At 42.6% G+C, this 15887-nt stretch overlaps 1 protein-coding gene across 4 annotated transcripts in view; it reads right to left on the bottom strand.

The window, feature by feature from the left end:
• Positions 1 to 15887, bottom strand: part of FUBP3 (far upstream element binding protein 3) — a 39110-nt gene that overhangs the window by 19766 nt on the left and 3457 nt on the right. For 2 of the 4 annotated variants that reach the window (XM_027687642.1, XM_027687645.1), the window contains exons 2-7: positions 11974 to 12079; positions 5865 to 5915; positions 5339 to 5372; positions 3718 to 3767; positions 2098 to 2169; positions 1373 to 1430 (exon numbers count right to left, since the gene is read on the bottom strand). In XM_027687642.1, the coding sequence (XP_027543443.1) occupies positions 1373 to 1430; positions 2098 to 2169; positions 3718 to 3767; positions 5339 to 5372; positions 5865 to 5915; positions 11974 to 12079 (371 nt within the window). The remainder of the gene's footprint in view (positions 1 to 1372; positions 1431 to 2097; positions 2170 to 3717; positions 3768 to 5338; positions 5373 to 5864; positions 5916 to 11973; positions 12080 to 15887) is intronic. The other 2 variants (XM_027687643.1, XM_027687644.1) reach the window with 2 other exon arrangements.

Genomic DNA, 15887 nt, shown 5'->3' with positions numbered 1-15887 from the left:
ATTCCTCACAAAACCCTTCTCAAAGAAGTCTGACATCTAATTGGTTTCCTTTCTTCATTTTCTTTTGCTACAAGTAGCCTGAAAAAAATACTTCAAACAACTACCTTGACAAGAATTTTAGCACAAAAGTAAATTAAATTTCACCTAATTCCATGTCCATGTTCTGCTTCACAATTTGAGTATTCTCACTTCTAAATGTATTAACGTTTTATTTAAAGGACATGACATTTAACTGCTTATTTCAGAACCATGAAGTCTTAACTATAACTCTCCCCCCTTTTTCCCCAACTGCATCAGACACCCCAGCTTTTTAATATTTTGCTCTTGTTCTGAAATATCCTTTGTTAAAAAGGGAGAAAAAGCACTTCAATACCAGCAAGAAGACACTGCCTGCCCTATAACGTGAGTCTGCCAATTATATTTATTCTGGCTCACTGCTTGCAGTATTATGGTAGAATAAGGAGATTTAAGTACCCTTAGATCTCTTAAGAATGGAAGAATGATGAGTGTCTTCTCTTTAGAGAGACAGTCTTTGCACCCATGTATTTTCACTATCAAATGCAACTGAAAGATTTCCAGATGGATTTTAAAAAACCCACCTACCCAAAGGCTGGGGAGAGAAAGAGCAGCTCCATATGTTAAGTGTGTTCCTGTAAGCCTGAGGATCCTGGATCCAGTTCCAGCAGGAGGTCCTCAACTGGTTTGTGAGAGTCTCAAACTCAGCTCCTGGGAAGGGGGAGGGAGGAAACACTGTCCCTAAAGTTTCTATAGGACTAAAGATCAGAAATCCCTGCGGGCTTGGCCACGTGTCTCTACCATGCAAGGAGCAGAATCAAGACTTGGGTTCAGTCCTTTGCTTCTTGTTGGCAGCGATGCAGAGACAAGCACCCAGTGGGTCTCATGCTGCTCTGCAACAACACCAACACCTCCAGGGTATCCTGGAGTGGCACCGACAGGCTTTACAGGCCTCATGCAGCCCTTCTTCAGCTGGAAGGATGGTCATCTCAATAGGAGTAGGGAAGCGAAGGGGAGAAGAGAAGTGCCCTTCAAACAGCTTAGCTCAGTATCCTGGAAAGCTGCAGTTGGAAAACTGCATCCTAGGTGCCCTAAGAGCAACCTCACCCTGCGGAGGGGAATTCCAAGGAAATTTCTGCAGAGGATTCAAACTGCAAGTGGGGAAAAAAAAAAAAAAAGCCTTTGAGGTGCACAGTTTAAAGCATCAGACCAAGAGGTTCTATGCTCCAGAGACCCTCAAGTTTCTCTAGGCCAACATTTGCTGGTGTGGCTAATAACCAAGTAGCACCACTGACAGAGCACAGCATTAGGGAGAAGAGAAAGAAGGAAAAAGGAGGGAAATGAAATCAGAACTCACTCAATGCTCTCTGGTGTCCCGGTGAGTACACAGGGCCTCTCGGGCATCCCACCACTGTCTGCAAAGGAAACAAGAAGAAAACTTGTCATTAAATGGAATTAAAAATGTGGCAGCTGTTTCAGTAACTATCAAGCACCAATGGAAGCACCACCCCCCTGCACACGGAGCATGCTAAAAGAATTCAAAGACATCCAGGATCAACATATTTTAAACGATTTACTGGATGTCTGCATTCTTTTAAAGCCTTCCCCACCAATTAGAGGGAGGGGTAAGAACTCAGATGACATTCATCAACAGTTCCATGTACAGCACTGCAGCACAGCCTTCTCCAAAGCAAACTAGTACAGAACAATGATCCCATTTGGGTGGATGGTCCCATTTTTATGATGCAAAGCAAGCATGGAGAGTTGCTGCCACCCTCCTGGAATGTCTTCTGCCAGGACTTGGAGTTGACCAGACTAGTCAGAGGCAAACCACAGAGCTGAGCAAAGTGGCACCACCAGGAGGGAACCCAACAAAATGGACTGTCCATTTGCATTGTGCCATTCCCCAAACCACCTGACAAACCTGTTCTCTCTGCTGGCTGGGAGGTGGGTCCCACAACAGCTCTCCCATCCCTGTTAATGGTGATAACACACCGGGAGGCACGGGAAGTGCCTGATCTAATGACCACAACACCCTTCGACATTAAAACCTGTTCACCCACCGTACAAAGAGCCTCTTACCTGGAGCAATTTGAATTTTGCAGCCAGACTCTGCCTGAATCCGTGAGATCTGTTCTCCTCCCCTGCCGATTACTGAAATGAGTTCAACAAGCATCAGAACATACCATTTTCCCAGGTAACTGCAGAGCACCTTCCCCTTTTTACTCCTCTGCAGCTATCTATAAAGGAACAGTTTGACTCCAAGATTGCAGAAGAGACATCCACAGGATGATCAAATTCATCATAGCAGAAAAAAAACCATTAAAATACTGCTGAAAGTTATTCTATTTGCTTGCAAAAACAAACCAAAAACCCTGTCTTGCACTGGAATGGAAATACATAAGGCACTAGTTTGAGTGCGGCTAGAAGAGTAATTTAAGTACATCTTGTTCAGCCTGAATCAATAAGCCAGTTATCTGGGGGACTAAAAAACACAAAGACTTTTATTTCTTTAAAATTCCTGTTTTACTGCCATTTTTGAATGGCCATGCTATTTGGCTGGTCTGCATTTAGACAGAACTACATCCTGAAATGCTCCATCAACCTCAAGTGAACACAAAAATCCATCTCCCTTAACTCTCAGAGTTGACACATTGCTGCTTCACAATGAGACATACAGAGGACAGACTGTGCCAATCCCCATTCCTACCCTTCCCAGACTGCAAAAAGAGCAAAACTGTCAAGTCAAACAGGTATGCCTGGCTCAGGATGCTCCCAAAGAAGCATCCCAGCTGTGGGTTTGCATCCCCTACATCTGTGTGCCCCTGAACCAGGATCAGATTTAACAGAGAGATGATGCCTGCAAAGCTCCCCTCTTCCAGGGCCAAGCATCCCTCCAACGTTCCCCCACGTGTGGCACCAGCATTGATAAATAAAGAGGTCTGGCAGGAGAGGAATGAGCATTTCCTTTGCAGGAATTTGAGTTACAGTCTTATGGTGTCTTTAGAGTCGGGACAAAACTTGGCGCCCTATGGGGTAATTATCACGGCCTGTTATTTTCCTTTTTACTCTCCATATATCAAATTGGAAGGGATACACAGAGACCCAGCAGTGGAAGAGTCTATGCAATCACTGTAGTAACACATCAGCAGGAGGTGCCATTGAAAGGAAGAGTAATGATCATTAAGAGGAAGAGAGAAATTAGGATCAAGCTTGAAAGAGAACAGTATCAGGAATGCAAATGTAGCAAAAATTCTCATCTGGTTGTGTTTCCCTGCAGCAAATGTAGGAGAAATTTAAAATTCTGTTTAACTTGCCTTTAGTCAAGTCATATTTTAACATTTAAAATATGGTTCCCTTCTTCAGCTCTCATGGTTTTGCATACTCAAAGTAAAATGTTTCAATGAGAGGAAATAAATTCACTTTTGACTTGTTTATGTATTGTGCTATGGAAATTTAAAGGAGAAAATCACCAGAACTCCTAGTAACTTGTACCAAATGCTCTTGTCCTTATTACAGGGACACCAAACTTTTCCATGCAGTTTGCATCTGGATTTTAAACACAGACCCTCTGGTCCCCACGAAGACAGCATTAAACAAGGCTTATCCAAGGCTAGTAAGCACAAAAACCTGTGTCAGAATAAACAGCATTCCTGCACAGGAAACACATCAAGAAGCATCAAAAGCATCCAAGGTACTTACTAAATCCAACCATTTTATCAGGCACTTTGAACTCTTCTGTTATTACAGCCCTAAAAGAAGAAAAAAAAAAAAAGAAAAAAGAAAACCCCATCAAATAGTCATTATAAAGAACAATTTGGAGACAATTACATCCCTGCCATGAAAGCTGGGCTCAACACAAGGATTCTGCACACACCACAGTCAAAATCATTTGTTTCTGAAGGGCCCTCTCATGGTCACCCAACTCCTCCTATGCTGGATCCATTTCCAGTCTCTCTCTGCTATCTTCAATGGAGCTGATGGAAAAACCTCTTTTTTTTCCATTCTTACAGACAGGTTTAACAAAAAAAATGGCAAAGTTTCCTTAATATTGAGCTTAGACCCTCCAAGCAGCATCTGCCAACTGCTTCTGGATATGCTCTTCCCAAGACACACTAATCAAAGCCAGTCCTGGCATGACCCTCTCTAATATTCACTGGTTTGGTGTTTTGGGGTTTTTTTGCCTGTTTGTCCTTATTATTCTTTTCCTTGGAATTAATAAAAGTTGCCTTTAATTATCCTCTGAATTCTTATTATCTCAACACTTCCATATCTATTGCTCTTTGGACTTTTTCAATGTGGCTCTGCCTCAAAACAGCACCCAAAGCAGTTTCCTAAGACCTGACCGTAGACAAGTAGAAAGGAATTAACTTGGTTTTTTTGGTTATGCCATCTCTGTCTTGTGGAAAACACAACAAAATGAATATGAAATCTGCATATATGCATTATATACCATTTGTTCAGCAATCTCAAAAGCAATGAAACACCTGCATAGTAAATTCAATGCAGGTTTTGTGGTGAGGTATATTAAAATGTTCCCACTTTTTGTTTTAGATCAGTTAGGGAAGGTATAAAATACACACTAGACTTTATTAGTTAAGTTGCAGATAGAGTACTAACACTGCCCACCCCTTTCTGGGCTGTTCTAGCTGGACATTAGCTTTAACTTAACCATTAAAAATTCAAGGTTCTACAGTCTTCATGCACATTTTTTGTCCCTTCTGCTGAGGCCCCAAACAGCTGGTCAGGATGGAAATGCACTACTATTCACCTTCAGGCTAATGCAGCTTTAGAAAAGCTCTCCCCCCTTCCTACTCAAAACAAGACAAACAACACCTCAAGACCAGGATTTGAGAAAAAGTGATAATTTGACATTTCTATTAGATGCTAAGATGTGCTGCACGACAACCCATAGTTGCTTCAGTCTCCTAAAACCATCTTTGACAAAGGAGTCATCCCAGGTCATATTACATCAACAAAACTAAATAATAATAACAATAACATCTGTTTGATACTTCCACTTCCACTTTGTCAAAATGCCAGACCTTTTTAAACTTTTTCTTTTTTGCCCCCTGCCAGGGCAGGGTAAGGGAAAGGAGAGAGAATTAATTTTTTTTTGGTCCTGTAGATTTACAGGAGACAAATCCAAGTTTCACATGCACTCCTCTTTTTTTCATCAGAACAAACAGCCCAGGCTGGAGAAAACCCAAGCTGACAGTTTCTCCACATTCTCAACCTCTGACTTCCTAACACTACTACAGATGGTGGATCAATAAACAATTAGAACTGATCAATAAATAATAAAACATAACCCACTGCTTACCTTTGATGTACCAGGGCCCCTAACTGGTTACCTACTGTGGCAGAGAGAGAAAAAAGGGAAAAAAATCAAAGCATTAGCACGGATAAACTAACTTCATCCCTATAGAAAAAGAGTTCTTACCGTTTCATCAAAAAAGAAAGAAAAGCAAAACAGTAATTTAGGTTCAGTGGCTGAAATGAATGCGTTATGTGGTACAAAACAGGAGGGGATTTCTTGATCAACACACACCATAACCCAGTGTCCAGCTGAACACAGGGTAGGGAATTGATCCGTGTCTCCCCATGCTGAGAGTCATGGGAGAAAATCCTGCCTGCCCAAATCCAAATCCCTGCAACTAACCTCCCCCCTTCCCAAATTAAGCCCAAAGTAGTAAAAAAAAAAAAAAAAGGGAAAAAAGGGGGGAGGGAGGAGGGACAAGAGAAATTTCAAGCAGACTGGTATGTATTAAAAACATAGAATAAAAGCTGAGCAGAGTCAGAGATTCACTCAGTCCAGGCCAAAAGCATTAGGGACCGCTGGCACATACTTCTCTCTGTGTCTCTGATCTGTGCTCCATGGAGCCCACTTACACGGAGACCTGTTAAAGGAATAGGTCTGTTAAGTCACCTCGTGACACCCAAACAGTATTTAAGCCCAACCAAACACATGTTCCTGAACACACACACACATTCCAGGCATTTCTGCCACGTTTTCTGGTGGTCCACCTATGATCGGTTATCTCCCCGCTGACACCCCTCAGACAGACTTCTCTCCCCCCCAGCCTCAACAAATTAGATCTTTCTTCCAAATGTTAATAGGGAAAATATCATTAGACCAACTCATGCGAAGTGGGAACACGTTCCCTGCTGGGCTTCCTACTGGACTTTGCCTGCAGCAAACCAGCTAAAAACCAGACCATTTGGTGCTAACAACCAGTTGAAAGATTATATTGCATTGCCTGGAGGGCACAGGGAGCAAAACAAATGAAACTGGCCAACATGTGAGCTGTGATAATAAAGATGCTGTTCCAAACTACCTTGCAGCAAGCTGCACATTCTTTGACCTGAAATAAATTGGCAATCAGCTGGCAGGGATAGAAAGTGGATGCACCTCACACTCTCTAAACCCAGTAGAAAAATGCATAAAGTTTGTGGCCAAACACTTTACTCAGAGAAAATAGACAAAGAGAGTCAATACTGTATTTCTGCTGCGTGTCAATACCTTCGTAATAGTTCTGGACCATAATATTGACAGCATATATATTTTATTACTCTCCCCAGATCGGTGATAAGACAACTGCTGCTTTATTGACTCTGCTACATTTGTCTCTGCATATTCTCATCCCGAATATAAAAAGCACTAATTTGATAACTGTGAATATTGCAGTTGAAAAAGTCAGGTGATGTAATGGGGATTATTTGCTCTGGCTGATAAGCTCCTACCATGGAGCTGAGCAAACAGGATCAAATTCAGAATCTTGCCCCAAACTGCACCGTGGATATTTTTACTACACCCAGTAGGTCTGGTGGCTATTGGTGTAGTGGGGGGTTGCCACAGCCAAGGCCACTCATTATCAAGATGCCAGGAAGAGTGGTTTTAACTGTGCAAGGCTGTATTTAAATATTCACTCGGCATTTCAATTCACCATGGCAGCTCTGAGCAGCCTGTTCCGCTGCAGCCGCTGCCCACAAATTATGAGACAGATACACATCCTATAATCAACTCCCCAAGTTCATGCAAGGAAGGGAAGAGCCTTCATTTTGTAACACAATCCTACACTTGAAAAAGACAACTTCTTAGGGGAAACCTGTCCGAGCACAGGAAGTTAAAGCAGTCAGGGAATTAATGCTTTAGATGTATGTAAGAAGGTCTCCAACCCATTCCAAGTACTATCCAAACATAATAAGCCATTCACCACTCCAGGCAGATACCAGCCTTAATGCAGGTTTATTGTACAAATTACTTCAAAAAAAATAATGCAATAACTTATGTGAGAGACCATTCCTTCCACATTTCACAGATAACCTCTCTAAGAGCTGAGGCTGAAGGCAGATGGGGAGAACTGGAAATGATTTACTTTGCGTCAGTTATGATTTCTCTGTTTTGGTGGGGAAAAAAAACAATGTGGCTCCCAGTTCCAACAACCTAAAGGTCCATTCCTTCTCCAACATGCCCATTTTGCTCTGAGAAACAGGGACTAATAGAGAGGCAGGGCTGGGGCAGCCCTTGCTTGCTGTAATTCCAAAAGCTGATGCACCATTCCACTGTCTCCCTTCACACCAAGGAGGGGGCTGAACTCTGACAAGCCACGTACATATTTCCCCGTTTTACATCTGTTGAGTACAATTTAACTGTAACTGCAGTCATTTTACTGCAAATAAGGAAAAACAGTGAATAAAATCAGCACAATTTCCTACTAATGGCACCTGCTGGTTGATAACTCTTCATTCTGCTTTAGGCTTCACCTTAACTGAATTCCACCTAACAGACACTCAAAACAAATGCGGATTTTTTTTCCACCCCATAAAACAGAGCAGTGCCTCCCACTAAATTAATGTGCATGATGGGAATATACAATCTTGTCAAGAATACCTTCATGGCTAGAATAAAATCAGAGTGACACATCTCCCAGAGAGCAGTGGAACAGGGTTGCATTTCATACTTTTGAACCAAAGTGCTATCATCATAAATTTTAGAAGGTTATAAGAGATTAGTTAACCTAATTCTTCATCATTAAATACTGCAAGGTTTTTCTTTAATTAAGTGGTCAAAACCTAATAATTTTTGTGTCTGCCTCCACTGCAAATCTTTATAGGTGTTTTTTCCCCTCCCTTAAACTGCCTTATTTAAAAAATGGCCATCTGTAAAGTTGCAATTTTGCAGAACAGTGGCATTTTGTGCATTAAGCTAAACCTTCTGCCAAGAGATCTGGACTTCTGCCCTGGTCCTACTGCTGCTGCAGAGGTGTCAAGGAGCATCAGCACTGACTTTCAGCAGCAGCAAGACACAGATAAAGTTTCCTTCCTCCCACCACTGTTTTTATTGAAAACGTGTTGGAGCAAAGAAATAAAGTCCTCTGAACAATTGGATTGTGTCGTGTTTGAGCCTCTCAGTTCTACAAAAATGAAGTGTTATTACACCAAAACAGGCCATCTCCATATCTGGGTGCACCAGAGGAGCTTGGGGAGGTGCAAGGGGTGGAGGAGGGTGGTGTGTGAAGCTTCTCCAAGGTCTCTCACCTTTGTTTTCCCAGAATCAAAGGATGCCCCAGCCCTCAGCTGCAACACCGCTGCTGAACCCTACAGATCTCACAGGACACTCCTTGAAAGCAGCCCAAAGCAGGGCAAACAAAGGTAACATTCTCATCAGTCTCTTTCCAGCAGACTGGATCCCTGCTTCCTTTGAACAAAAAGAGGCTGCTTCTCTAAAGATTATTTAGCATTAAATAAATTTATTAAATCGTGCTGGTAATTAGAGGGAGCTATTAATTAGAATGGAGGCCAGGGGAAGCCTTTGGCCTGCTGGGATCTGTCCTCAGCAGCACCCACAGGCAAGATGCCACCAGGTCTCTCTGCAGGACTCACCTGTCCCTCATGCTCACCTTTGCTGTGAAACATTAACCCCTGCAAGTGGCCACAGAAATGCTGGATACAACTTCCTAGAAGCAGCACAATAAATCTGATCTCTTCCCTGCACTACAGATATTTTCAGGATTATTTTAAAGTTGTTTGCAGAAAGGGGAAATAAAGAAGCCAGGGAAAAGAGGAATAACAGTCTCGAGCTCCATCCAATACCCCCAGGCCAGGTCACCAGGGCTGAGCCTACAGCTCTTGGGTTCAGATGAGGGTTAAAGTTAAGGGAAGTGCAAAAAGCACTCACATTCTGGTTTCCAACACGATGACAAATCTATTTTTCCTGGAAATGCTTTAAAGGCAGCTGCATTTGTTTTGATCAGTGCACTGTCACCTGTCTTAAGACCACTTCCTAAGCTGCCATCAGCCAGCCACAGCAGCAGCTGTTTACAAAAACAGACGGGAAGAATTAGATTGTCCTGAAAGACAGACAGTTTTCCTGTCACCTTAAATACTTCCTCTGGAGCCAATTTTTTCCAGCAGTATTAGCAACAGCATTAATTTCCCAAGAGCTGCATGAGGATAAGGAAGCAGTAAGACCTGCACCCAGCTGTGAACATGCATACAGGGCTAAATTTCCCACCAGATTTGTTTCCAAGCTGTCCAGAGCAGCAAAAGGTATCCAAACCCCTGCACAATAACATTTCTAGAGCATGTGTAACGACACAATTGCTTCTTGACAATGCCTCCAAACTGTGGTTCACAGACAAGCAGAAAATGGAGACAAGTGTGGGCATGTAATCCTGACACCCCTCCAAATAGAAAGTGATTTCCTACTTTAAGTGTCCTACCTTCCAGATGCTAAAGGTAAAGCTGCTTTAGTCATGGCAGTAAGAGCAGGTAGCCCGAGACTAAGATATGGATCACACCACAAACACACAGAGCAAGGAGGACTGGCAGCTTCAGGAGTTGCTTTACCAGGCTGCAGGCAAAGACTAGCACAGGAGTATCACACAGGTAGGTGGGGAACTCATCACACACCTGTATCTCAGTACAGGACTTGCTAATGCCTTTAGAAATAAAACCAAAGCTGAAAGAAGTGATACAATCCCTGTTCCTACCTTGACAATTCCCGGTTTTTTTTGTGAAATTCCAGTCCTCTAAAAATATTACTCCCATCATTTCTAAGATCTCACAGATCAGATTTTTGGGAGGGGAGTGGGACAAAGTTAGATACAGATGTATATAAACAACCAAAGGGCAAATACAATAATACTTTAAAAACAGTTACAGACAAGGTCCAGAACCAAACACAGGGTGAGCAGAACAAGAATACAGCAGTCAGGAGCAGCCAGTCTGGAAGGTTCCCCCAGGAACATACCTGCTCCATGGATGTATATATCACAGCACAAGAAACCAGTAATAATGTACATTTATAGCCCAGACTGCAACAGTGCTGACATGGTCTGTGTCAACACAAACAAGGCTCAGTAAGTTCATGGCTCACCAGTGCAAGTTTAAGTACAAAGTCTAACCTGTGCTGTCACTAAGCCCTACAACCATTTCACATGTTACAGGTTCCTAAAACCCATTTTGTCAAGAGGTCAGATCTCTCAGTTCAGTCTGATGAATCAATGAAAGCCAGAGGCAGGGCAAATGTTGTGAATGACTGGTTCCCAGAAGGCTATTTTTATTCTTTCTCACTCACAGCCATGTCCCAAAGCTATTCAGACCCAGCTCAGAGCTGTTCAGCATTCCCCAACAGGGAATGTGCACAGCCTGTGATGGCCGAGCACCTTCCCCTGCAGAACCAGCACCCACCAGCACTGCCAGATCTCCTGCTTCTCACAGATATAGTGATCCTCCAGCTTGAGATACAGCCCCAGATAAATCCCTCCTTTCCTAAAACCCTCAACCAAAGGAGCAGCAACCTGTTGCTCAGATAGAGCCAACAGCAGAGAACAGAAGTGGGTGGTGGCATGTGTTCAGAAAACAGTAACTTTGCAAGCCAGGGGCTCCACATAAAAGAAACTTCTCCCCATGCTCCAGCATGTTCTTTCAGACTGAGGAGCAGACGTGCAGCTATTTTCAGCCTTCGTATCAGACAGAAAAAGTTCTTTTCAAAACAAAGTGCTAGGCAGCAGCCTCCCTTATCTCCTCACTATTCCTGAACATATCCGTGGGGGAGAGAATCACCCTGCAGTGCTGCCTGTGTCAGGAAAAATACTAGAGCCAATAGCAAAAGGAAGACATAGCCATGTTTTTCATTTTTGTCATAATCAACCACAGGTAAAGGTGAGCTCTTTGCAGCTATAAAGTAGCAGATAATAGAGTTTAAACACTTCTTGTAACAATGCATACCATTAGATTTGTCAAAACCAGAAAACTCTTGTTCTAACATTTCTGTTGTTCCCACCGAAGATAAGACACTAATGGCTTATTTTAAAACTGTAACACTTCATGCAATATTGACTCATTACAGTTACCAGATAAGCTCCATTCAGTAAACTATTACTTGGCTGGGACCAACGTTAAAAGCTTCAGAAACTTCAGAATTCTTAAAGAAAAACAATGAATAAAGCTAAGCTAATATAGGAAGTTTTCTTCCAACTTGCATCAATTATATCAATACCTTTTCTCCTTAAAATTCATGTGCAAAGCAACCAAAACTTTTGACAGCAACTCATCTCCTGTGCTATGACCACTGCTACCCCTGGAAGGGAACACATGTAATGCTGTTCCTGCACACTGCCTGCTCCCAGGAAATAAGGGTTAACAGGGAAGAACAACTTTACTATGTACATTTGGCACCCTATACATGAGCTCGAGCACAGGCCCAACAAGCACATCCTCCTCCCTCCCTAACTACCACAGAACAAGATTTAAATTACAGTTTATAAATTAACAAAGAATTGCTTCACATTAACGCTAATGCCTTTAGATAAGACTAAACAGCACAGAGAATCTTGTATAAAATTTTTATACACAGAAAGATGCGTTCTCCATCCCTAAAGCAGACAGTTGCCTCCATGGAGGAATTTCAGGAGCTGCATCCCCAGGAATGACAAATCACAGCCAGCTTACCTCCGTCATCCAGGGGCCTTTTCTGCACTCCATAACCGTAGACTGATGGGTCCACAAGTGTTGTAGAATTATTCAAGTGAGGAATATCTCCAATTTTAGCAGCAATCTATAAAAACAGGGGATAAAGGCTTGATTAGCATACCTGAAGTTTCAGCCACCACAGGTAAACACTCTTTCTCCCAATAAGACATTGACCCCAGTCCAAGCTTCTTTCAGGTGGCTCTGTAACAAGGTGTTTCTTTTGTAAAGTAAACAATATTCTGCTTGCTTTTAATATTTGCTTAATTAAGATCGCATTCACCCAGTTCCTCTTCCTGATCACAAGCAGGCATTTGCTCCCTGGAACATTATATTCAGAATTATTTGCTCGATGATAGCTGACAAGCTGAATCTTGCAAAGAGGAGGGTTCAAATTAGCTCACCAACTTTGTCCTGGCCAAGCTGCCACAGCTGTGTGGGAGGACACATAATTCCTCTTGTGTCCAGATCCAGACACCCAGAAATGCACACTCACACATCCATGGGGGAGCAGAGGGAGAATGTGAAAACACACAGCACAAGCACAGGTTTGGGAACTCCCTGTCAGAGAGACTGGATCACTCTGTTTGCTGGATGAGGAATAAGCCAGTAGGCAAACTATCAGCTCAGAATTAGTTTCCATATCCTGGAGTGGTCAGTACAGCACAAACATGAGCAATGCTGCCTGTGTCTCTGCTTCCAAGCCTTCCAGAGGGGGAACTGCCACTCCCTGCCAAGCCAGGGTGCAAGGAGTTTATTTACAGGAAAGAGGAGACAGTCAGGTATCACAGTAAGGGGACTTAGGTAAGCAAATAAACTAGGTGAGGTACACACCTAAACATCATTGCATAAAAATGAAAAGTTAAGCTCATCTCTAGTGACACTTGGGAGCTCTTCCACCTGCTCTCTGAGCTAACTGGTGTAAGCCCACCCTAAAAACATACAGGTGCATTCCCTGGGTGCTGCACCCAAGTTAACATCCCCTCCCAGGGACAGGCCAACTGCAATCCCACGGCACCTCTTGCCTACATAAAGTACTTTGCTGTAATAAGCAAGTGCAGAACAAAGTAGTTACAGCACAAATATAAAGCACAGTGTATTCTACAGCATTTGCTTCCTTTTACAGCAAGAAGAAAACCTGCATAGGATCTTTACTAGGAGACTGATCTCACTCTATTACACCTGGATTTCACCAGAGAATAAGCAACAGGAAGAGATGAAAGAGCATTTTACACAGTGTGTTTTAAATGAAAAATTACATCTAAAGGTGTTTCTAAAATTTTTGTGTTACTGCAACAGAAAGACATCTACAGTAACTCTGGTTGTTGACACTACCTTCTGCTGCAGTGGAATAAACAACTGGCCAAGATTCAGAACCACAGGGTACCGAAAAAAGCTATTTGAAATAATCTTGAAAGATTGAGGGCACTGCTTTTAGGGAGAGAATAGGAAACATTTTGTTCAATGCCTTGCATGAAAAGGGCTCCAAGTTTGGACCATTTTCTCCTCATATTCCATTCTGTCCTGTCTCCTTTCAGAAAGTCAACAACTTCATCGTGTCAGAAATGCCAGAAAGAGAGTAAAATCTTCCTCCAGTACCAGCACAATGATCCTGTAGTGAAACTTTGATGACAAGTGTTTTGTACATCATCATCTCCAATCAGCCCCCAGAAAGCTGGTTCTGAAAGCATTACCACACCTTGTCCACTCCATGAGGGACTGCCAGGTGATGCCTTGCTTTTTTGTTAAATGCTGTACTGCATCCATGGATCCAGCCCTTTGCCCACATGCTTTCCCCTTACATTTGGGATGTGGAGGATTTAATGAAGGTACCAAGACCACAGATGCATTCTGACTACTTCAACACTGAAACAGAAATTTTAAAATATATTTTACAACAATCTATTAGCACCTTTCACCTATTAACTTACAACGTAGACCAAAAGGAACAGCGTCAGGTATAACATACTCTGACATGTTTTGGGATATCTGACTTCAACATCCCCTTCACAAACTCTCTCTCTGTCAGTAGTTACCTGTAAGTCATGGGTGATAGTCTGGAGGTGAAATCACCCACCACATGCTCCAGGGAAATTAAAAAATTGTCTTGGACACTGGAAGCTGGCCCAGGAGAGGAAGCCAGCCTAAGTATAAGAGTGTGCAGGAACAGCTCCTTGGTACCAAGGCTGTCTGCTCCCAGTGCAGGGAAGCTTTGCAAATCCCCACTCATGCTTTGCACACCACGACCACCCTGGCACAGAACCCTCCAAGTAAAGGGCAAAGCAAGAGTGTCAAAGCAATTTTTACATTATCAGCTTTTGGGATATTTTCCTCTGTATTTTTTTTCCCCTCTCCTTTATTTAAACTTGCACCCTTATCTCTAAAGCCTTTCCAGCTGCCACCGGATTACAGGCAGACAACATGTCACCTCAACTACAGCAGGAAAAAAAACACCCTGCAAAATTAAGAGCTTGAGCTTTCAAAGTACATGTGGCAGTTAAAATACATTTTAACTTCTCATGTTCAACTTAAAATGGGAAGCTCAGTCTTTATGACAGGTTCAGCAGGGGGCAGGCACAAAAATCAGAATATGGCAAAAGTAAGCAGACCTGGCCCTTATCTGCCTAAATGACCTTGAGTAATGTTCTGCTGTTAGCCATTGCTTTTGTCCTGCTGTATGTCTCTCTTAAGAGTTTTTTCTGCCCTTAACACAACACATCCATTTTACCAAGCTCTGAAATACATTGGAAAAAAAGCATCACTGTTCCTGCACCTAAATTCCCCAAAATCAAGCTCTCCAACAAAGACTTTAAAGGACACAGCACAAACCCGAGCTACAAACTGCAATGGTAAAGCCAAGAAAAACACAATGATTCCACAAAGTTGTGTGAAGGACACATTTTTTTCCTATACCTTGCACTTCTATCCTTCTATACCTTTAACAGACATTAAAAATGGTGTAATAAAAAAACCACTTAAATATGAAGCTTCTTTGCTAAGCACAGCAGGGCTCAAACACAAACATCTGCAGAATTCAGCTTTCAAGAGAACGGGTCCAGCTTCTAGGAAAAACCTCTTGGTGCTGCCCTGCAAAGAACAGCAACTGATAAAATCACCAATTCTAGGTATTAGCAGAATAAAAAAAAAAACAATAAGGCCCTGTCATCTGACCCTTCAGACTGTTCTAGCACTTGTGCTGCTCCTCCCATTCGCTGAGCACAGTATTGGAGTTGGTGTCTCCAGAGCTCTGGAGGAAGCAACAAAACCTTCCACAACCACTGAAGTTTCATGTCACAGGTTGTTTTATTAAATACTAAAGCAATTGCAAAGCCCTAAAGCTATCTGAGGATGATCTGAAAAATGACTCTGCAAGGGGGTAAAGAATAGGTCATCTAAGATCCCTCCTCCACCACAGAAATTAGAAGTTTGAGCCTGATATAGAAAAGGATTTCAAAGACAGAACTCATTAACTCTCAGTAAGTCTCAGGGTGTTCACCCACTTTTGAGGTACCCAAATGGCCCACTACAGGCTCACCAAGCCTCAGCCTTTCCTCTTCCCAGCATTCCCAGAAATTGGGATTCAGACAGTACATCTGGCAGGTTACAAAACCAGCATGTGAAGGAAGAGCTGCAAACACAAGTGTTGCACTGGAAATGGGCTGCCAAGGAGAACAGGAGAGGGTGAGCACCAAGCCAGATGTTCTTTGGTTAATAAGAACAAAAGGCCAGTCCAAGAGAAATTAATTTTAGTCCAAAGTATTAACAGCTCTGCTTATGTTCTGATCCTATTACTCAAAAGGGGAGCAAAATCCTCTCTCTCTCTCTCTCTCTCTCTCTCTCTCTCTCTCTCTCTCTCTCTCTCTCTCTCTCTCTCCCACCCTAAAATGCCACAGAAG

The sequence above is a fragment of the Neopelma chrysocephalum genome, unplaced genomic scaffold (assembly GCF_003984885.1).
Source record: "Neopelma chrysocephalum unplaced genomic scaffold, ASM398488v2 Primary Assembly neopelma1_74, whole genome shotgun sequence".
NCBI lineage: Eukaryota > Metazoa > Chordata > Aves > Passeriformes > Pipridae > Neopelma > Neopelma chrysocephalum.
This window is presented reverse-complemented; position numbering and strand designations above follow the sequence as displayed.